This window comes from Silurus meridionalis, chromosome 15 (assembly GCF_014805685.1).
Source record: "Silurus meridionalis isolate SWU-2019-XX chromosome 15, ASM1480568v1, whole genome shotgun sequence".
Classification (NCBI taxonomy): Eukaryota; Metazoa; Chordata; class Actinopteri; order Siluriformes; family Siluridae; genus Silurus; species Silurus meridionalis.
The window spans coordinates 22090376-22112833 of record NC_060898.1 but is presented as its reverse complement, the minus strand read 5'-3'; the positions used below and the strand labels follow the sequence as shown (position 1 = coordinate 22112833).

Sequence of the window (22458 nt, the reverse complement as noted above, 5' to 3'; positions counted from 1 at the left end):
TCATATTTATTTTATTCAGCGCAATGATTCAGTAGTTTTTTTTTGTAATAATGTTCAGTACTATTTTACATTGTGTTATGTTTGTTTGTATTTTAATCTAGTATCCATTATAAAAGCTAACGATTGATTAATCGGTTATCGGCAAGTACGATCCAACCTAGTTCTTTGTTATCGGTAAAATCCACGATCGCTCAACCTGTATTGTATAATACCATGACCAGAACTATGAGGCTTTAATCTATCAAATATAAATATTAATACAAACATTTCTAGTAGAATGTAATGTATATATATATATATATATATATATATATATATATATATATATATATATATATATATATATATATAAAAATACAAATATTACTATGTAAATGAACGCATTAAGTTCGTCAGTGTTCAATATTTGGATTCTTTTCACTTGGCGTCACTTCGTAGTATAAAATTTTGTAAATAAAATCAAATATTTGCTGTATAAAGGCAAAAAATTGCGCATGTCCATGTGTGTGTATTGATGGAAAAATCGTAAAGAAATTGGTGTGGAGCATGTGCTGTGCATGAAAGCCCCTGTTAGTTTCAAGATGAGTGCACACAAGGAAGTGTGTGTGTGTGTGTGTGTGTGTGTGTGTGTGTGTGTGTGTGTGTGTGTGTGCATGTGTGTTTCCCTGCAGGTATATAATCTTCAGTGTTGCACCTCATGGTTAAGGGAGTGGAGTGTGTGGGAGTGGGAGTGTTGCGAGGGGGTGGGTTAGATTGGGAAGTGCAAGCGTGTGTGTGTGTGTGTGTGTGGGAGAGAGTGTGTGTACAAAAGGAGGGGTGTGGGCTGGCTACATCACAGCCTCCCAACTCCCGCCAGAGCCCCGTTGCCATGACTACGGCAGAACGGAAGCCTCCCTCGATATATCCTATTAGGCACTAGCCGAGACTTGGAACGAACAGATAGAGAGAGAGGGATAGAAATGGAAAGGTATTGAGGAAGGAGGACAAAGAGGAAGCTGAGGCTGTTCGCAAAATGAAAAGAAAAAGAAAAAAACCACAAAAAAAACCCAAATCGTTTAGGCTGAACGGCATTCGGGGCTGAAAGCGACACGGATCATAATCTGCCAACGATTTTCACAAAAAATTCCAAATAGCCTTTAGATGCTAGTCGAGCTAATCCCTCTCTCCCTCTCTCTTCGGTTTCAGTGCAGCTACATAACTGCAGACTTGTTCTTTCAGACTTGTTTGTTACCCGGGGTTGCCAGGTTTTTACCTCAATATGCAAGTGACGGGTCGTTCATGAATGATTCGTTCATTCGTTCAGTCTTTAATGTGACCCAGAAGGATGAGTCATCTCAAAGAGTGATTCGTTCATTTTCAACGAGTCTTCAATGTGACTCGGAGGAACGAGTCGTGTAAAAGAGTGATCCGAACATTTTCTACTGGATGTGCACAAGAAAATCTTCGCAAAATCTTCGTAGGTTACGTACAGGAAACAAAACTGAGTAGCTCATCTCTCGAATCTTCTAGTCGGAGTCGTTCGTTCGTTTGTCATGTGACTCCCATAGATGGCGTATAAGATATGAGAGGTGAAGCTACTCGTTCTGTTCATCATAGTTTGTCCTTAGCTGCAATAATATTCCTTATTGGAACTACAGTCAAAGTTGGTGTATGTAGACGTGTTGGGGATCTGCTTTATTTCTGCTCAAAGAACTAAATGACTCAAATAAAAAATTCGTCCAAGTCGCTGAAAGGATCCGATCTTCTCATCGTTACAATTTGCTACGCCTAACATTTCAAAAACCACACGGTTCAGAAACAAGTCCAAAAAATGATAATTGGAATGACTGGAAACTGATTTTTTGTTTCTTGTTCTCCCTTTTTTTTCACCCAGGGAAAAACAAGGTCACTGTAGTGCGCAAGCATTTCTCAAGGATATCAGGCATTAACCAGTGCACAATCCCACTGTTCTCTCCTCCAATGCTTGTTCTGTATAAAAATGCATTCATTTTGCACAGTACCTAGTTTTTTTTTTTTTTAAATAAACCGATTTATAGCAAACGTTCTCGTTTGCTGCTCCTCAGCCATACACGGGGCAGTGTTCTTCCTGCCCCGCTGTACTGGCTCCGCCTTTCACACAGTAACACACACCCTGACCACGCCTCTTTAACGCCCCATTTCATCTCCGCCCACTTACCACTTACAACTGCCTAACCCCTCCCCCATTACACACGCACACACACACACACACACCCCAATACACACACAAAAGACCACTCACCACCGTGCATGCCACCTCCTCTGGCTCGGGCTTGATCTGTATGGATGGCATCTCCTCGGAAGGCTCTGAGGTAGCAGCGTTGGATTTCTCAGGATTCGTCTGGCACTGGAACGAGAAGAAATGGACATTAGCCACATGCTAGTCACAACACAAGTAACGCGACAAAAACCAATTCGCTAAGCGATGATGTCATACGTAAAAAATAAAAAAATAAAAATAAAAGACAATAACACAACGTTCAGGGGTCCGTTTACGACTGGGAAAGAAAACGCGAATGCGGGCTACCTTCAAAAGGAAAAACTGGAACTTTACAACATTCGAGTCGATTTTTGCCCTTGATTTGGGAAGTGACTGAAGGAAGACGAGGAAGAAATGAGAGAGAGAGAGAGAGAGAGAGAGAGAGAGAGAGAGAGAGGAAAAAAGACAGCAGGCAAAACAGGAGCAGGGAGGAGTAGAGTGAGATCCTGTGTAGCCTCCCTCTCTCAGCTCAGTACAGTCACACCCTGTTCTTTTTGAGGAGAGAGAGAGAGAGAGAGAGAGAGAGAGAGAGAGAGAGAGAGAGAGAGAGAGAGCAAGCGCAATGTGGTAATGCTTAGATATGGGGCGGATGCTGGGGGCCATGTGACTGCAGCAGATTCCACACAGAGGTGTGGTCACCAATCAGCCTGGGTGTGTCTGTGCTCCATGTGGTCCTCATCCTGACCTCTTTCCCACACACACACGCACACACACCGTGCCGTAAAAGTGAAAAAGTTTGAGAACGAGAATTCGATTTCTTCCGAGACTGACCTATTCCTGAGCGAGCGAGCATATCTGTGATTGAAAATAGCCTGTGTGTGTGTGTGTGTGTGTGTGTGTGTGTGTGTGTGTGTGCGCGTGCGTGCTTTAAAGCTCCCCAGGGAACTTGCACTGTGAGTAATTTAAGGAATAAAAAAAGGGTGGGGTGGGTGTGACTCTACTCCCCAGCAGGAAGTTACACAGCAGGGAGGGGCTTGGTGTGGAGAATGGCCATGAAAGGGATTAGAGAGAGAGAGAGAGAGAGAGGAGAGAGAGAGAGAGAGAGAGAGAGAGAGAGAGCATAATCTAGGTCATGGCTACACTCTGTAACTCCCACACCCCCACAGCCATCAGCCGCTACCCCAGTGCACCCTGGGTACTGCCTGGGATAGCGGTGCTTCTCAAACCCACCCCCTGGCCCTCTCCCATCGCTTCCTACGGACAGAATAAACCACATGCAAATATACGAATGGGGCCTTTCGAACCGATTCGTGGATCCGCAAGGCGCCTGCATGACCTTACCCCTCCACCGTATATACGATATCCATCCTCCAGATTACTTAATTATTATATAAACCAGACCTGCAAAACTTAATGCAAATTGCACAGGAGCTCCATATTTGAATAACTTTTACGAGAGAACGAGTCATCGATCAAAAAAATGCCGACAAAACCGTTTATATCTAAAGCCATTATAAAATGTTATGTTTCAGTGCTCCGATACAACCAAAGAAGCCCCACTTTAAATTTCATAACGTCTAATAAAATCCATCAACCTATATTTGACTTACTTAACATAAGTATTTATTAGGGATGAAATTGAAAGAAAATGTCTATCTAACCCCCTTACAAATCAAGTTACAAATCTAGTCACTGTTTAGAAATTGATTAGATTTTTTTACATTCAATACGCCGAAAATGTCCACAATGTAGTTGTCGGGCAACCGATATGTGTAAAAAAATAAAAATAAAAAAAAAATAAAAAAATCAATATTTAATAATGTACTATTGTGGCTCATGTTCCACATTCCAGCTGAGTTCTTTTTATTAAGCGATTGCCACTGCCAACAAGCAGCTTCTGACTTTGCAGCCAGTAATATTGTTCAACCTTCTTCTGGACAAACTCGTCTTCGTCCGTTCATATCTTACCGTCAAATGATTCTTCACACAAAAAAATAATCTACTCTGACGATACGATGTCTATAGAGGTCCTGTATTTGGTATATTTCCAGTCGAAAACGTAGCTTTTTGAAAACGCTCTCCGAGTGAGGATGATTCTGAAAACGCGGTTTTCGAATCGCATCGTAAAAACGATTTTTTTAAAAATAAACAATTTTTAAAAAAAAAACAAACAAAAAAGAAAAACCGCCATTTTCAGAGTTATCCAGATTAGTGTAGACATTTAGCTAGTATTATTAATAGATTATATAGCACAAGTAGGATCGATAAAAAGGACAATGCCCTTTTGGCCCTTGATACTATAGAAACAGAGGCACAGGATAAAATAAACTAAATCCAACTAAAAATTCCACACATTAACAGAACACAGGATTCACATCCCACACACAAAAGCCAACAATTACAAATGAAGCCCATTACTTCCAATGCAATCTAATGCCTAATTACATAAAACATTATTGATTTGTCATTCAGCTGATAGTTTGCTAACAGCTAAACTGAATACAAGAGCTAACAATGACTAAAATTAGGTTTCTAAAGAATATATGCCATGTCTAGAAGAATTTGAAAGACTATCACGTATATTTATTTACATGCACAAAAGAAGACTGTAGAGTCACAAAAGCCTTCATAATAAATGGAGATTTTGTTCTTCCTCAGGCCAAAGCGATCGGTCAGTTTTTCCAGGGTGTTCCCTGTGGAAGCTGTGTAGGACCTCCCAGACGTTTGTAGATTTTTCTGGACACCACTCACAAACATTTCAATCCGGTCCCACCCAGATCACCTGACAGCAATGCCTCCTTCCCGTCTGAGGAAAAAACCAAGACTTACTCATAACATTTGGAAATGGTATCTCTATACAGTTTAAAACAAAATGATGTTTTTTTTCATTGCAGAACTGCCCCTTGTTAATCAACAGTCCTCAGCTGTCCTCATTATTTTGTAGATCTTTGGTATGCATGAAGGTTCACAAGTAGTTGGAATGACTACGGTAACTTGCTCCTAGGTGCATATAAATGAGTATGTAAATGCGCTGAACCGGCGTCCTTCACGAAATGAATTCTCCCACTTTGCGTCCAGCGTTCTCGGGTTCTACCACAAACCGTGATCGGGATAAAAAGGCTACAGAAAAATCCATCCATTATATCCATCTATGCTGTCCGGGTTTGTCATTTTTCTCAGACCATTTGGCCCCCGAACTCTAACGAACAGTCCATGACTTGTCAAGCCTTCTGGAAGAAGGTAGACACTTACACTTTACACAAAGTTTCAGACTAGCTCTGTCAAGAAAGCACTTTATTTATCTATGTTGATCCACTTCAAAATAGTCTCCTTGCACAGCAGTACAGCGCTTCTGCATTTCGTGCTGGATTTCTGCAATGGTGTCAAAACTGAGCTGAATCTCCATCTTTGGGAAGAGGGTGGGTGTGAAAGTGAGATCACGTTGTTTCCGGCGAGGAACACAGATGTGAGGAGAGCTCAGTGACCGGGTGTGCACGTGGTCAGAATTAGCACCAGTTGCACAGCTCCCAATGTATACAGGACAATGTCTTTTGGTACACTGGCTTATGAAGATCGGTGCTCTCTGTGACTGTGCGTTGAGCTTTTTGCTGCCATCTTTTGGAATGTTATAAAACTGATCTAGAAAGATTTTGATACCACCTTGTACTTACCATAGGTCAGAAAAGCTATTCTTGGTAGCTAGGGGTTAAATTAAATAGTGATAATCTGGTTGGGTTAGTCCAACAGTTGGTCTAAACTATTTGCAAGGCTAATCCATTTGGAACCCTTGATAACTTTGGTAATACAGGCTTCATGAGGATCACAAATTTGTTCTTGTGCCATGCTGTACAACTTGGTACAAAATGTTTAAAAGACAGCAGTGTATATTAGCACAGAACGAACCTGAACTTTGCACCCCATAAATTCCAACGAGCAAGGCATGCCCTTAAGACAGACAACTAGACAGAGGAATCAATCTAATAAACCTGGTTCACCATAAAACCTGACTTAACTGAGTGTAAACTCGGCCTCCACATTGGGCCAGTGGTGGAGAATTGGTTAAATAGTGATTAGAAGACGGAAATTTCAAATCTATGGACAGGCAGAAAGCCGCAGCTGTGCCCTTGAGCAAGACCTTTATCTCTCAGCTGTTTAAACTCTAGGTTTGGATTGGATCTTGCCTCACATATAAGTCACTGAAGTAAAAACATCTGCCAATGGAATAAACAGAAACTGTACCCGAGGAAGACATCCCAGTCCCTTCCTCAATTATCAAAATCTGATACAAAGATGTTTGTGTTTTATGGAGGTATGTTGATTTTCGAGTCATTTGGTGCCCTGGCCACCACAGTACCAAAGAATTACCAGAGAAGAACTTTCTGAGAGGATCGATAAACCAAAATGTTAATTGACCCTTCCTTTCCTATAAGGTCTTCAAATCTTGAAAACCAAAACGAACTATAAGCAGAAGTTCTGTCGATTGTACTTTTGCTTGTAAAACCGTTCAAGTCTGTGGGGGGAAAAAAACGACTGTGGCTAAACTCACCACGTGAGGCCAAGGGTGTCAACTTCTAAGGGCACTGAATTTGTGTGTGTTCAAAGCAGCACGTTGCACAATCGAGTAACCCGAGCTGGAGAGTGAGCTTCACCCTGGCATGGGGCCTGAGTCGACCCACCCCTTTCACCACCACTCTAGGGGGGTGAAAGGAGTGGGATGGGCTGGGTTCTGTGTGGCAGTTTAGCAGAGAAGGAAAAAGAGCAGGCATTTAACCTCCCCCTGTACCTGGCTTCCAGATTCCCAATGAGAATCCAAGCCATCAAGTTGACCTTGAATTTGAAAGAGCAGGAGTTGCCCGTTACTTGCACCGCCATCCGGAAGGTTGGGGTGAGGCTGGGTGTGATTGCGACCATGTGAGAAAGAGAGAGATAGAAAAGGAGAAATAGAGACTGCAAGTGACAGCTTTGACCCGAGGGGTGGGACTGGGTCTGGGGTCAACAATTCAACCTCCATACAATCAATACCAATGGAAAAAGGGGTGGGAGGGCTTTAGAGATACTGTGGAACCAAACTGACAACACTGCAAACACACTGCACATTGGTAATAGTAGTTCCTGTCCAACACTATAGCCAGGTGCACCCTGTGGCTACGATTTGGTCGTCTGAGGATAAAATCTGTAGACTTTGATCGCCGGTTTCTTTACCGACAGCTGATTAACGGCCATTGTCTGTTGTTTTTCTTCAGTTAAATTCTGGAAGTATCCAGAGATGTCAGACACTTCTCCCTTACGATGACTGTCAAACCGAGAACCGATACGAGTCCTGAATTTTAAGCCACCACAGGAAAAATGTCTGAACGGGTCAGCTGGACAGTACAGCTGGATATTATCAACGTATGCAAGGAAAAGGAGTGTTTGTATGACATTTTTATCATCAAGGATGGTCAAAAACGAAATGAACGCTACTGATCGTTTTTGTTTGCTGCTAGCTACCGGAGAATGCGGGTCTGAAAGCCATGAGTCGATGATGTAAAACTTCGGCTGAGGCTTTTTCTTCCGTCTGTTTTTGACAGTCGTACGGTCCGACATTGTGTCAACTGAGATCCGACAGTGTGACATGGGGATCAGGTTCGTACAGTCTAAGAAGCAACGCTGGCAAAGAACCGATCCTAATCGGCATTGATAACAAACCACATAGTCCTCTCATGGAGGCACCTACATAGAAAACACATTTATGCTGCACTCAATAAACCCATGCAGATCAGGAGTCCTGCGAAAAGAAAACCCAAGCCGGGTTTCCTTATGAGCTCATGAGCAAAGCTAAAATCAATCTATAATGGTGAAAGCGTTCTCACCAGGAGTTTTCTCCGTTTGTAAAACGTTATTTCTAAATGGTGCTGGCAAATGTACATGCAAACTCTCATTGATCCCAATCTCGTTGTTCGGAAGAGACCAATCGAGACCAGTCCTAAAAAATTGGATATTACTTTTGATTACCCAATAAACAGTATGGGTTATTAAAGGATTGCAGTAGAGGCAAATGTGTGTGTTTTTACCGGTACGACACGTTCCTTGCGCGACAAACAAGAACGCGAACACTTCTCCTGTTACAGATTTTAAACTACGAAAGTTCGGACCGCCAACGAGACGGACATTTAGGAGGAAAAGCAGGATGGGAATTGACCTTGCTGACACTAAAACCTCGCTCCACGCCTTGCATAACTTTGGATCGGATTACAGGTAGCGTGGGCATAAATGAGGATTTTCCTTACGATATTCCGTACTCGGAGATTCGGCTTGCGTGCAAACGCGACCCGACGTAGCCCTTTGCAGCCCGTGACCGAAATGTGAACTGAGCTCTATGATGCCCATGACTGACAAGTAAACTTATTTTTGTCATTGCTTTCTCTGACAAGGTACACAGCCTAATATGGGGCACAGGGACTACTGGCATTGAACAGAAGTAGTTTAATGTTCTGTCAGTGTAAAGCACAGGATTGGTATTTTTATGTCTAAGATTAAGATTTATGCAAATGAAGCATGTGTTAAAGGGGGAGTTTGCATGTGTGTGATTGTGTGCGAGTGTGTGCATACATATATCAAGGCAGAGCAACTTTAATGCAGTCTGTTGAGCCCTGGGGCACATCTTGTTCTTTGTACCGGTCAGTGCTGTCGCTGTGTCCCTCTGTGAAGACAACATCGCTGTCCAAGGGAATGAGGAAAGAGTGGAGGAGAGAGAGAGAAAGTGAGTGTGAGAGAGAGAGAGAGAGAGAGAGAGAGAGAGAGAGAGAGAGGATACACATGTAAGGTCACAGCTGTGTGGGGTGTGGGGAGGGAGAAAGTGAGGGTGATACATAAGCAATAGTAACACACAAGAGAGAGAGAGAGAGAGAGAGAGAGAGAGAGAGAGAGAGAGAGAGAGAGAGAGAGAGAGAAACTATAGGACTCTCCCTCTGGATTTCTGCATTACTCTCTTAAAGTAACAAGCACTCTTTTGAACTTTCATATGTATATTTTCTGATGGTTCTCCCTTTATGTGCATACATGGTATCCTGTAACAGAACCTGGCAACCTACAGTGGTGTGAAAAAGTGTTTTTCTGATTTGCATGTTTGTCGCACTTTATTGTTTCAGACCATCAAACTTTTTAAAAACAATTTTAAATATTAGGAAAAGATAACAAGTGAACACAACGTGTAGTTTTTAAATGAAAGTTTTTATTATTGAGGGAAAACAAAATCCAAAACTACATGGCCCTGTGTGAAAAAGTGTTTGCCCCCTTGTTAAAACTGTGGTTTATCACACCTGAGTTGAATTTCTCTCGCCACACCCAGGTCTGATTACTGCCACACCTGTTCACAATCAAGAAATCTCTTAAATAGGACCTGCCTGACAAAGTGAAGTAGACCAAAATATCCTCAAAAGCTAGGCATCATGCTGAGATCCAAAAAAAATTCAGAACCAAATAAGAAAGAAAGTTTTTGAGATCTATCAGTCTGGAAAAGGTTATAAAACCATATCTAAAGCTGTGGGACTCCAGCGAATCACAGTGAGAGCCATTATTCACAAATGTCAAAAACATGGAACAGTGGAGAACCTTCCCAGGAGTGGCCGGCTGACCAAAATTACCACAAGAGCACAGCGACGACTCATCCAAGAGGTCACAAAAGACCCCACAACAACATCCAAAGAACTGCAGGCCTCACTTGCCTCAGTTAAGGTCAGTGTTCATGACTCCACCAGAAAAAGAACATCATACCAACAGTGAAATGTGGTGGTGGTAGTGTGAGGGTCTATAACTGTTTTGCTTCTTCAGGACCTGGAAGACTTGCTGTGAAAAATGGAACCATAAATACTGCTGTTTACCAAAAAATCCTGAAGGAGAATATCTGGCCATCTGTTCGTGACCTTAAGCTGAAGCGAACTTGGGTTCTGCAGCAGGACAATGATCCAACACACACAAGCAAGTCCACCTCTAGATGGCTGAAGAAAAACTAAATGAAGACTTTGGAGTGGCCTAGTCAAAGTCCTGACCTGAATCCTATTGAGATGCTGTGGCATGACCTCAAAAAGGCGGTTCATGCTCGAAAACCCTCCAATGTGGCTGAATTACAACAATTCTGCATAGATGAGTGAAGCAAAATTCCTCCACAGGAAAACACTTTTTCACACAGGGCCACATAGTTTTGGATTTAGTTTTCCCTCAATAATAAAAAACATTTAAAAACTGCACGTTGTGTTCACTTGTGTTATCGTTTACTAATATTTAAATTAGTTTGATGATCTGATACATTAAATCAGGAATGGGGGGCCAACACTTTCACACCATTGTATATGGGTTTCATTTATTGGAGCACTCCACGTTTAACATCCCGGTTCACTATTCCAGAACCTGGCGATAAGTTGAACAGCATTCTATTCTCAATCGGGTTTGCACACATGATTCGGACTCTCCAATACAAACCAAACACTGTACGGAAGTCCTGCTCCCTTCCCCCACACTGCATGCTCTCTGGACTTGCAGGACTCCTACGTTTTACAGTGCATACAGTGTTCGGAAAGAAAAGTTCATTCTGATTAAATTATCAATCAATAAATACAACATTTAGTTTACATGATTGCCACTGCCACCAAGCAGTTCCAGACCACACGGATGGTAATATAATTTAATTAACTATCGCTTTCAAAGTATATAATCAGCTAGCAATATTTATTATGGCACACCATCAAAATAAGCAGACAAAAATGGTTAAAACTAATGGTCGCCACAATTTAGCTGAGTTCTTAAAAATTTCTGCTGCCACCAAGCAGTTCCAGACTGCACAGCTGGTAATATTATCACCATCAATCTATATCATGCTCATGATAATACGGAGACAAAACCAATCAAATGAATCCAAGTCATGGATTCAAGTTCTGGATTTTATTCCCTATGTAACACGGATGTGATTTTTCTTGATGATAAGCAGAGACGAGGGTAAAACACGACAATTTCGACACAACTCGATAATTTAACCGTTACCTTCTCGCGTGCATATGGGTGAAGTGATGACAGGATGGGTATAACCCGTTACCTTCAATTATTCTGGAATTCGTTCACTCCGGAGACAAGAAGGTCTATGGTCAAAAGTCAGGTAAAGTTTGAGACATCTCTGAGGTTACGGATACCTTTGAGATATGACCAGGAGATATAAGCAAACAAGGGTATAATTGTGTTGCTCTGATTTCAGCTGGGTTTTGATACAGCAGCCATGATACAGCGCTCCTGGAGCACAGAGTGTTAAGGGCCTTGCTGAAGGGCCCCAGGGTTGGCAGCTTGGTGATACCAGGGCTTGAACTCCCGACCTTCTGATCAGTAACCAATTGCTTCAACCAGTGAGCTTCCACCTCCCCCAAAGCCTGTGGTGTTAAAGCCTGTGGTTTTAGTGTCTAATCTTGGCACCCAAAATGTCCAAACTGTATAATGCGTGCTATTGTGACGTTCCCACAGTGATTGTCGAGTTACACACTATCACTGAGGCAGTCTTCCACACTCACACGTTCACTTCTCTTGGGGTCCACTTGGGGTCCCTTTCAAGAGTCAAAGATATTTCAATTACGCCGAATATCCATAGTACAATACAGACATCTCTCTTCTTCACACAGCACAGTGAACAAACACACCACTGAAACAAACAAAAAAAACCTCCACCCTTCCTCTTTTGCACGGCGTGAGAGAGCAGTGACCTCTAGTTACACAACCCCGTGCTGGAGGACAAGGTTGAAAAGGAAAGACGGTTTGATTGATCGCTTGTCCGCACCTGAGTTCATCTGTACGCTCAGACAGTCACGAAACAGACCCCGACTACCACTGAGATCCGCGAGGATGAACGGGGTCACGTTTCCAAGTGTGGTCACGTGACGTGACAGAAGCGAGAAGGTCCAGCTGAATGGAACGGTAGTGTGCATTAGCTCGTCGCTTCTGCAGTAAAATGACGTCAACACTCTAGCACGGTGTCGGGGCTTAACAGTTCCCAAGATGACAGCTGCAATTCAAGAGTTTAAAAGACACAAAGGCTAACAAACACACACACACACACACACACACACACACCCCTAGGAGTGTCTCCCAAATGGCTGGCAGAGTCGCCACAGCAGAGGCAGCAAGGTCTTATCTCACCACACCCTGCTGACGCAAAGGCCTGCTGCTACTTCCCACAAGCCTCTCCTGCCTCAAACACACACACACACACACACACACACACACATACACACACTCAATTTGTAAGGCTTGCTACAAGTATTGTGGACAGATAAATACAATATTATACAGGTGACAAATTCACAACGTCGTATTTAAAAAAATAAATACATTTTGACAGGCTCGACCGGATGCCGTCGAGACTGTAGTTATCAGTTTCTTTTTCAAAAGCCCTTCGGGGATCTTTGAGGCAGATCAACACCCAGACAGGAAGAACGAGCAGCAAGTGAAAAAGCAAAGAGGAAGAGAGAGAACAAGTGAGAGCGAGTGTTGGTGATGTCAGCGCCAGGCCACAGACACTGTTTATTCCCAGAGCGCATACCTGAGTGGTCGGTCTGCTACACTTCCATGGAATAACATTAGCAGTGAAGCGAACGCTGTGACTCGCGTCACTGGCGAACGCTTACGTTCGCACGCGTGGGAGAAAGAAAAAAATAATAATAATACAAAATGAAAGAATGAAAGGAAAACGGCGGGGATTTGTTTCCACGCGGCCATTGGCTTACCAGAACCTGAACCGTTGAACATCAAAAGCCTTCCCCACCTCCACACACACACACACACACACGCTCACGATCGCAGACACACCCTCTCCACCCCTGAGCACCCCACCCCCTTCACTCCTTTTTTTTTTCTTCTTTCCATTGCAGCCAGTTTGGCAGAATTGCAGGGGTTGCCATGGGGACGAGATTCTTTCCCTGGTTAATGATTGCGCCGCAGTGGTGGGGGATTGTTCCATCACATCGCATCGGATCCGGGGAGACACGGACAATGTCCTCGAACCCTAATACACACACTAATACACATCCACGTCTCTATACGGCCTTGCTCTCTATACATGCTGACGTATCGTCCACATTCCAACACTAAGGTGGAGGAGGAGGAGGAGGATGAAGTAAACTATACATACATACATACATCACATCAAAGCTTGTTCATGGACTTCTCCTTCCCCTCAGTAAAGATGTACACTTATGAGGACCATCCCACACACAAGTGCAACACAACACCGATTTCCGTGTAAACGCTACTTCCTCGAATGATCAATGCCAGACTTTTCACCCCACAACAGCTTTTCACCTCAGCACCAGTCGTCTTCCTGCTACATGTGTAGTCTTGTGTACCAGGGGACGTCCCTGTAGGCTGCACAGTTCCCAGGAAAAATTTAACTGGATTGTTTTTTCACATGAAATACTCCATTTTACCATTTCTACACTATATTTTATGTACAGGTAGTTCCAGAGTTACGATGTCGATGCTTTCCCCATATTAACTTTTTTTTGTAAGTTGAGACGTGGCCTAGCCTACGCAGGAGTCTTAAAGAAGTCAGCATGGAGTAATATACTGTCGTTTGTTAATAACTGAAATCATTTAGCAAAACAGAGCAACTTCATTAACTTTACAAGATAAAATGGCGATAAAAAAAGAAGAAAGACGAGAGCTAAAATTGCGCTTTAAAACAAGACGATAAAAATACGCGCTATAACATTGAGACAACTGAACTCTGTCGACCGCCGGCAAGAGTACGGCATCTCAAAACAGACCGAATGGAAAGAAAAATTGCCGCACAATTGGTTTAAAAAAAATAAAAAAAAATAAATAATTATATATATATATATATATATATATATATATATTTTTTTTTATTTAACTAAGTCAATTTTTTTATAACGATGATGATTATCAATGTCATTATATTTAGGGGTCCAAGCACCAAAGCCACCAATGCTAGCTGAGCGCGTTCTATCAAGGGACAATCTCCATGAACAGACGTCTCTCTGGCTCGAAAAACATTCCATTATATATTATTCAATCATTTTCGATGTTCATTAAATATATAAATGCTAAATTGGAGAGTGTGTGCGACAGTTAAAGCAGTCCCTGGAAACAAAACCTCAGAAACACTGGCAGATGTAAAGAATGGTTCCATCAATAATTTGTCTTTTTTTCCCCCCCACGTAAACAAACAAACCAACCAAAAAAATTGTAATAAAAACATGGACACTGGACACTCCTTCCATTATCATTAAATAAACATCTAAATACTAAAAAAAAAAAAAGAAAAAAAAAAACCCTCACACAGAAATTGTTTCTGTTCACATCCAGATGTCGTTCAGACTTTCCTCTTCATGAGATGTTACTATGGAAAAACATTACGCAACAGAACGAGCGCATAAACCTGTCGTTTGAATTACTGCTGGAATCGCAGAACTCTCGTATCGGACCACTGACTCGAAAGCTTGATGATAACTTCAGATGTTTCTTTAGGTATTCATCAAAACGGCCGTCCAGTCTCTATCGTAATTAGGATTCAATATTACGTGAGAACGATTAGAATGTAGACCCTGGTGGTTTGAGGTTTTCTTGGAATTTGCATTTCTTTGAGGTTTTTCTTAGATCTTCAGAAGATGAGAGGTTCGGCAAACAATGCTTCGTTTCCCCACCTGCTCGCCGTTGTAGGGTCGCTGAAAGGAAGACGACACCTCGAGAGAAAAGAGGAAGTGGAACAGTGAGAGGGCAGACGGTAGCAGTGGAGCATTCCGAATAAATTCTGCTACTACACGATGATGCAGGGAGACGGCAGATTAGTTGTTAAAGCATTGGATTTTAGACTGGAAAGGTCACAAGTTCAAAACCCAGCCACACCAAGCTGCCAATCTTGAGCCAGCAATGAAAATGTGGCTTTTGGAAAACGCTCTGCATAGGGAATAAATGTGAAAACACGGATCACATGGACTGTGAAAACGGAGGCAAAAAAAACGATGACGCATTTTTAGTCATCGCTGCAACGTTTGAAAGAGCCAGGCGGAAATGATGCAGGTTAAAGCGTCTTACCATTTTGCTCAATTTCCAAAATTTCCCAAAAGTTTGTAAACGCTCGCATTCCTGTACTGCGCATCGACCTGCGTTATTTTTTTTTTTCACTTTGAAACGGTTCCGGAATGTCGAGAGGAAGCACGGTCACATGACTAACGTTGCGTCACCGTATATACAAAAGCCTCTGTTTTTTACGGTCCACACTTTGACGCTAAAAAACAGCAATCTCAGATCTCAAACGCAAAGCGTTTTCCAACAGCTACTTTTTCGCTGAATGAGAACGCCAACTCGGGGTGGACGGGAGGCCAGAAAGGAGAGAGAAAAATTACTCGTTTTTCGAACTAAAACGTGTTACTGTGGACGTGGCCTATGCTGCTCTGATCTGCACCAAATTTGGGCCCAATGTCTATTTTCCGGAAACAAAACAGCATCAAAAAATCCCTCGCAACCAAACACTCTGTGGGTGTGAAACCCTATTATGACTTTTAAGATAATAATAAAAAAAAAAAAACTTCACAGATTTTCAGACATGGAAAATGCCGTCAGATCTGAAACCACCAGGCCGTTTTCAGAGACCCCCACACACTCGTAAAAGCCCCTACCAATAATACAGTCAACCTCATCATACAGATGTCTTCAGAAGAGCTAGTTGTAATCATCGGATTGTGAGAGAGGAAAAGAAAAAAACGAAAGCTTGTGAGTGTGAAGCAGGGCAAAGTGTGGATGTGGAGCTCTGGCTTGTTTGGTTGAAAGAAAAACACAAGCTCGGTCCCACCCGGAGATAGCATGCTATAGACACCCTGCTCCTAAAAATAACTGTCCTCTCAAGTACAGAGGCAGACCCCGAACTGTGTCGATGCCTAAAACAGACACTCCCTTCATCACGAGACATTCTGACCTGTGACGCTTCAACTACACCCTAGGGCCGGGACCGGCGGACGGGCGCAGAGTGTTTAACCAGTTTGGACAAAGTTTGTCCAGGGCTGTTAATGATTACCAGATGTTTGGCACACCCAAGCTGGAACATTCGCTCGTCCTCCAATAGCAGCATGTTGATGTGTTCACCTCGCTCCATGGGTGACTCCACCCATGTCAAGCCCTTCTGCAGAATACACACGGCTCCATGGGTGTGTAAGTGTGTGTGTATGTGTGTGTGTGTGTTTACTGATTCCACCCCTTGAAGAATCCATTTCTAAGGGTGTTTCACATACTACAGCAACAAAAACAAACCCGTGTTTGGTTGTTATGGTGCACTACCCGGATCCACACAATAGACCGTAGGTGGTTAAAAGGTAAACGACTGCTAACCTTTTGTGAGGAGATAATGACGCCGCCGCAGGTTGCGATCGCAACGCTTTCGATTTCCGCCAAAGACGCGTACATGTCGTACCTTCAGAACCCGTCCGACCGCAGACATGAGTCATACAGACATACAGAAGAAAATCCACACCGAACGACTCCTCTTTAACCTTCATATCAGCTTCACGACGTGTACAATACACCCGGGTAGATTCCACACCTTTAACTTTCACACGAAGAACAATGGCGCGGACGTGCCGCTAGTCAACGTGTAGGTCTCTAATTAGTGGAACGCAACATCATATAGCTGCATTGGATTCTGAAAAGCGTCGTTTGCCGTCTCCAACAAATATGATGTTGGGGAAAGGTGAAGGACAAAAGAAGATTTCGTTCAAGCCCAACCCCCTCCTCCACCCAAGCACCACCACGAAACCCCCCAACACCGCAAAGACAATAGGAAACTTTAATTGTTTTGGTTGTGTTTTAACAAAAAAGTTTGTAACTGAGCGAGCAAACTATTATGTCGAGATATAAAATGCTCCCAAGCAGGGGGTGTGGCCAGAGATACAAGACATCTCGTGTGCGTGATGTCGCTACAGCTAACACACCTAATTTAGAAAGATGAAGAAAGACGGCTAAAATCAGACTTGTTAAGCTTTAAGTAGGACTCAAAACACGTAAAACAAAAGGTTACGAGAGTTTATTTTATTGGTCGACCGTAAAAAAAGCCTACACACACACACACACACACACACACACACACACACACACGAAGCTTGCTGTCTGAGGTAGTAGTAGAAATGGCTCCTGCAGACGTATGAACGTATAGCCTACGATTCACTGAAAAAAAACAACGCAAGCACACATAATGTCAGGTTTACAGACACGGCACTCGTTTTTTTTCCCCCGACAGGCTTATTAGTAGGTACGAGAATTGGGAACGCCTTCTGGTGACTCCATGGCCTGAAGAAAACCATCTAAATTCAGACAGCAGGTTATGGTTTATGCAAAGACCTTAAAGGAAAAAACATATTGCATGAGAATTTTTTTATTGTAAAAAACGCCATCTAGAAAGACGTGTAAAGTCAGACAGTAGGCCACTAGACATTTTTTGTAGCTTAATGGTTAAGGCATTCGACTTTGGATCTGAAAGTCATGAGTTCAAATCCCAGTCAAACCAAGCTGCTACTCCTGGGCCTATATTCAAGACCCTTAACCCCACAGCTGCTCAGCTGAATGAATGACACAAATTTACATGCCAAATGCTGTAAATTTTACTTTCTGACAGACGTAGTAGTAATACGTACACCCCAAAACACGTCAAAACCAAAACAGGTGTAACACAACAGGTTACTGTTGTGACATAGCATGACATAGCAGTAGATTGTAGCAGTGTGAGTAACGGCACCTGGAGACTCTCACCGCTGCACGTACGAACGTTTAGCCTACAACAACACAAGTAACAACATCGAAAGATATTTTTTGTTGATTTTATATAATATATATATATATATATATATATATATATATATATATATATATACACACACACACACACACACGTCACTGACTTTTTCGATATCGTACCGCGGGCCCGGAATCGATCGCAGGTTCGCGATGCCGCTATCGTGAATCGTCCCAGTCCTAATCTACACTCGTCCCCTCCCAGTGACGTCAGAGCGACACAACAATGCGCTCGTATCCAACAGGTCGGAAAGCAGGATTTTGAAGAACTTCGGGAATATCTGAATAGGAATCTATGAAGGGGGATTTTCTTTTTAGGTTAACCCTAGATTTGTGTGTGTGTGTAGAAGCTGACAGTAAAAATCCGGCCTGGATCTTCTCCCCAGTCACCGCGTGTAACAGAAACAGTTACAGGAAGCGTGTATGGAGATTGAATGTATCTTCTCTCCACGGAGAAGAAACCAGAGTAACATGTTTCCAGCCCACGCACTTTGTATAGAGATGAGCAACACAATTTCCGCTCTCCGGGTTCCTGTCTCTTTAAGAAACTAAGATGGTGTCTCTCGAGCATTTGCTTGCGTTTCCTTCCTGCCTTGCAATGTGTCCAGATGAGGACCAGGGACCAGGATAGGAAGCGCTGAGGACAGAGAGAAAGAGAGAGAGAGAGAGAGAGGTTTGCCGTCTCCAACAAATATGATGTTGGGGAAAGGTGAAGGACAAAAGAAGATTTCGTTCAAGCCCAACCCCCTCCTCCACCCAAGCACCACCACGAAACCCCCCAACACCGCAAAGACAATAGGAAACTTTAATTGTTTTGGTTGTGTTTTAACAAAAAAGTTTGTAACTGAGCGAGCAAACTATTATGTCGAGATATAAAATGCTCCCAAGCAGGGGGTGTGGCCAGAGATACAAGACATCTCGTGTGCGTGATGTCGCTACAGCTAACACACCTAATTTAGAAAGATGAAGAAAGACGGCTAAAATCAGACTTGTTAAGCTTTAAGTAGGACTCAAAACACGTAAAACAAAAGGTTACGAGAGTTTATTTTATTGGTCGACCGTAAAAAAAGCCTACACACACACACACACACACACACACACACACACACACGAAGCTTGCTGTCTGAGGTAGTAGTAGAAATGGCTCCTGCAGACGATGAACGTATAGCCTCGATTCACTGAAAAAACAACGCAAGCACACATAATGTCAGGTTTACAGACACGGCACTCGTTTTTTTTCCCCCGACAGGCTTATTAGTAGGTACGAGAATTGGGAACGCCTTCTGGTGACTCCATGGCCTGAAGAAACCATCTAAATTCAGACAGCAGGTTATGGTTTATGCAAAGACCTTAAAGGAAAAAACATATTGCATGAGAATTTTTTTATTGTAAAAAACGCCATCTAGAAAGACGTGTAAAGTCAGACAGTAGGCCACTAGACATTTTTTGTAGCTTAATGGTTAAGGCATTCGACTTTGGATCTGAAAGTCATGAGTTCAAATCCCAGTCAAACCAAGCTGCTACTCCTGGGCCTATATTCAAGACCCTTAACCCCACAGCTGCTCAGCTGAATGAATGACACAAATTTACATGCCAAATGCTGTAAATTTTACTTTCTGACAGACGTAGTAATACGTACACCCCAAAACACGTCAAAACCAAAACAGGTGTAACACAACAGGTTACTGTTGTGACATAGCATGACATAGCAGTAGATTGTAGCAGTGTGAGTAACGCACCTGGAGACTCTCACCGCTGCACGTACGAACGTTTAGCCTACAACAACACAAGTAACAACATCGAAAGATATTTTTGTTGATTTTATATAATATATATATATATATATATATATATATATATATATATATATATATATACACACACACACACACACACGTCACTGACTTTTTCGATATCGTACCGCGGGCCCGGAATCGATCGCAGGTTCGCGATGCCGCTATCGTGAATCGTCCCAGTCCTAATCTACACTCGTCCCCTCCCAGTGACGTCAGAGCGACACAACAATGCGCTCGTATCCAACAGGTCGGAAAGCAGGATTTTGAAGAACTTCGGGAATATCTGAATAGGAATCTATGAAGGGGGATTTTCTTTTTAGGTTAACCCTAGATTTGTGTGTGTGTGTAGAAGCTGACAGTAAAAATCCGGCCTGGATCTTCTCCCCAGTCACCGCGTGTAACAGAAACAGTTACAGGAAGCGTGTATGGAGATTGAATGTATCTTCTCTCCACGGAGAAGAAACCAGAGTAACATGTTTCCAGCCCACGCACTTTGTATAGAGATGAGCAACACAATTTCCGCTCTCCGGGTTCCTGTCTCTTTAAGAAACTAAGATGGTGTCTCTCGAGCATTTGCTTGCGTTTCCTTCCTGCCTTGCAATGTGTCCAGATGAGGACCAGGGACCAGGATAGGAAGCGCTGAGGACAGAGAGAAAGAGAGAGAAAGAGAGAGAGAGGGATGGAAGGAAGGAAATACTTGTCCTGGACCTGCTTGGTCCAAATGATCTCAGAGGCACAGAGAAGGGGGAAGGAAGGAACCCAATAGGTGATTTGGTGTCACCTGAATATGGCTTCTCATTCCCGGGTTGGGGTCCACGATGAGAAGCTTGGATGTCTGAGGGCTTCGCATTGAGCCCCGGCCATGCAAAAGAGGCAGAAAGGACTTACTTTCTTACTGCGAATCTCCGTGTGCATCTCGGTGGCTTCGGCTGGGGTGCAGCGCTACAGAGGGGTGGAGGAGGAGCGGAGAGGAGCGGGCGGGGTGCCGGATCGCAATAACAAGTTTTCTAAGCTCCAGCTTTCGGAGGAGGAAAAAAAAAACAGAAAAAGAAAGGAAGAACCAAAAAGAAAAAAAAAGAAGAAGCTCTCAGAGAGGCTCCTCGATCATCTCGGGGTTGATTTGTGGGTACGAAGGAGAAGAAAATGGCAAATACCCCCCTAAAGAATTATCCGCTTTGCGTCGTTTCAGCAGCTGCTTTGGTGCTTCGTGTTCAGGGCTGGGCTCAGTCTCTCTCTCTCTCTCTCTCTCTCTGCTTCTCTCCTCCGCCTCTGTGTGACCCCACCCTGCGTCTCCACCCCTCCGCCCGACTCTCTCTCTCACACTCACACAAGCACTCATACACTCTCACACACACACACACACACTTTGGTCCAACACACACTCCTGTCCTTTCACCTGAGCGCGTCATGGCGCACCGGATGCTCTTCACGACTTCCTCACATTCATTGTCTTCTTCTCTTTTTTTTTGGTTCAATAATCAAACACTCCAGGGTGGTGTTCAGAGAGGAAAATAATCCACAATGTGAACACCAGAGATAGAGGACTGGTGGTTCCTCGGTGCTCTTACTGCCAGGAATCATCAAGTAGCTCAGCTCCAACCTCTAATTGTAAATAAAAAAAAATTAAAATGTAGAGAAAATTAATTTAGAGCAAAAAGCATGTAAGGTAATATGAAATATGCCTATATGACAGACATGTAAATATGATAGCTATATATATAAAAAGTCAGGGATGTCAATCGATTAAAATATTCATCAATCACAATTAATTGCATTTTTGATCTGTTCTATAAATGTACCTTAAATGCACTACCATGCACTCTCACACTTAATGTACATTACTGAGCTGTATCCTGATCTATACACTGTCTATACTGTCTCACATTGTCTGTATTGTCTTGTATAGTCTGTTTTTGTCTTGTATATGTTTTATTAATGTCTGTACTTTTGAGAGCCACAAACAACTAACAGCTGGAACCAAATTCCTTGTGTGTGTCAACACACTTGGCCAATAAACCTGATCCTGATTCTGATTCTGATTCTGATAAATGTATATAAAAACGGATGCTTTATGCAAATGTATGTTTATTATTAGTGAAACCAAACTAAACAGAGCATGACGACAAAACATTCTTGTAATCGGTTTAAAGTAATTACGGCGTTTTAAACGATGTAAATCTTCAATACACTAAACGGAACTTTTGCTGTTTCCACACGGACGGATTTATTTGCCGGATCTGTGCATCATGGCGGACTTTGGTGCTCGGTTTGAGACTTTAAGTAGTGATTAATCAGTCGGGATTAACCTCTGTTTTCGGTGGAGTTTGTTTAAATAAAGAGAGAACGTTGAAATTTTTCACGTTTTTTTTGTTTGTTTTAAGTTTTGAATTTCTTATATATTTATATTTTTAATAAATTGGTATTAGCCCTAATATATATATGTATATATAGTGCAGGTATGTAAAAGTGAGGCAGTGTAAATGAGAATATTTTCAGGGTGTAATATGCACTAAAATCTTGACGGGTTCCCAGAGATGTTAAGTGCTTGTTGGCTGCTTTTTCTTCACACTCTGGTCCAAATCATTTCCAACCATTTCAACTGGATTTTTGACTGTTGAGGTGAGTTCA

The 22458-nt window shown here is 42.7% G+C and overlaps 1 protein-coding gene across 6 annotated transcripts in view; it reads right to left on the bottom strand.

Moving 5' to 3' along the window:
* The window catches only part of klf8 (Kruppel-like factor 8), a 39656-nt gene extending 18479 nt beyond the window's left edge, over positions 1-21177 (bottom strand). Inside the window, exons 1-2 of one of the 6 annotated variants that reach the window (XM_046868745.1) lie at positions 20719-21177; positions 2261-2365 (exon numbers count right to left, since the gene is read on the bottom strand). In XM_046868745.1, the coding sequence (XP_046724701.1) occupies positions 2261-2365; positions 20719-20745 (132 nt within the window). In that variant the 5' untranslated portion in view covers positions 20746-21177. Of the gene's footprint in view, positions 1-2260; positions 2366-2545; positions 2897-15289; positions 15414-16579; positions 16670-18141; positions 18685-20611 lie in introns of those variants that run through there. The other 5 variants (XM_046868744.1, XM_046868746.1, XM_046868743.1 and 2 more) reach the window with 5 other exon arrangements.
* Between the last annotated feature and the right edge of the window lie 1281 nt (positions 21178-22458).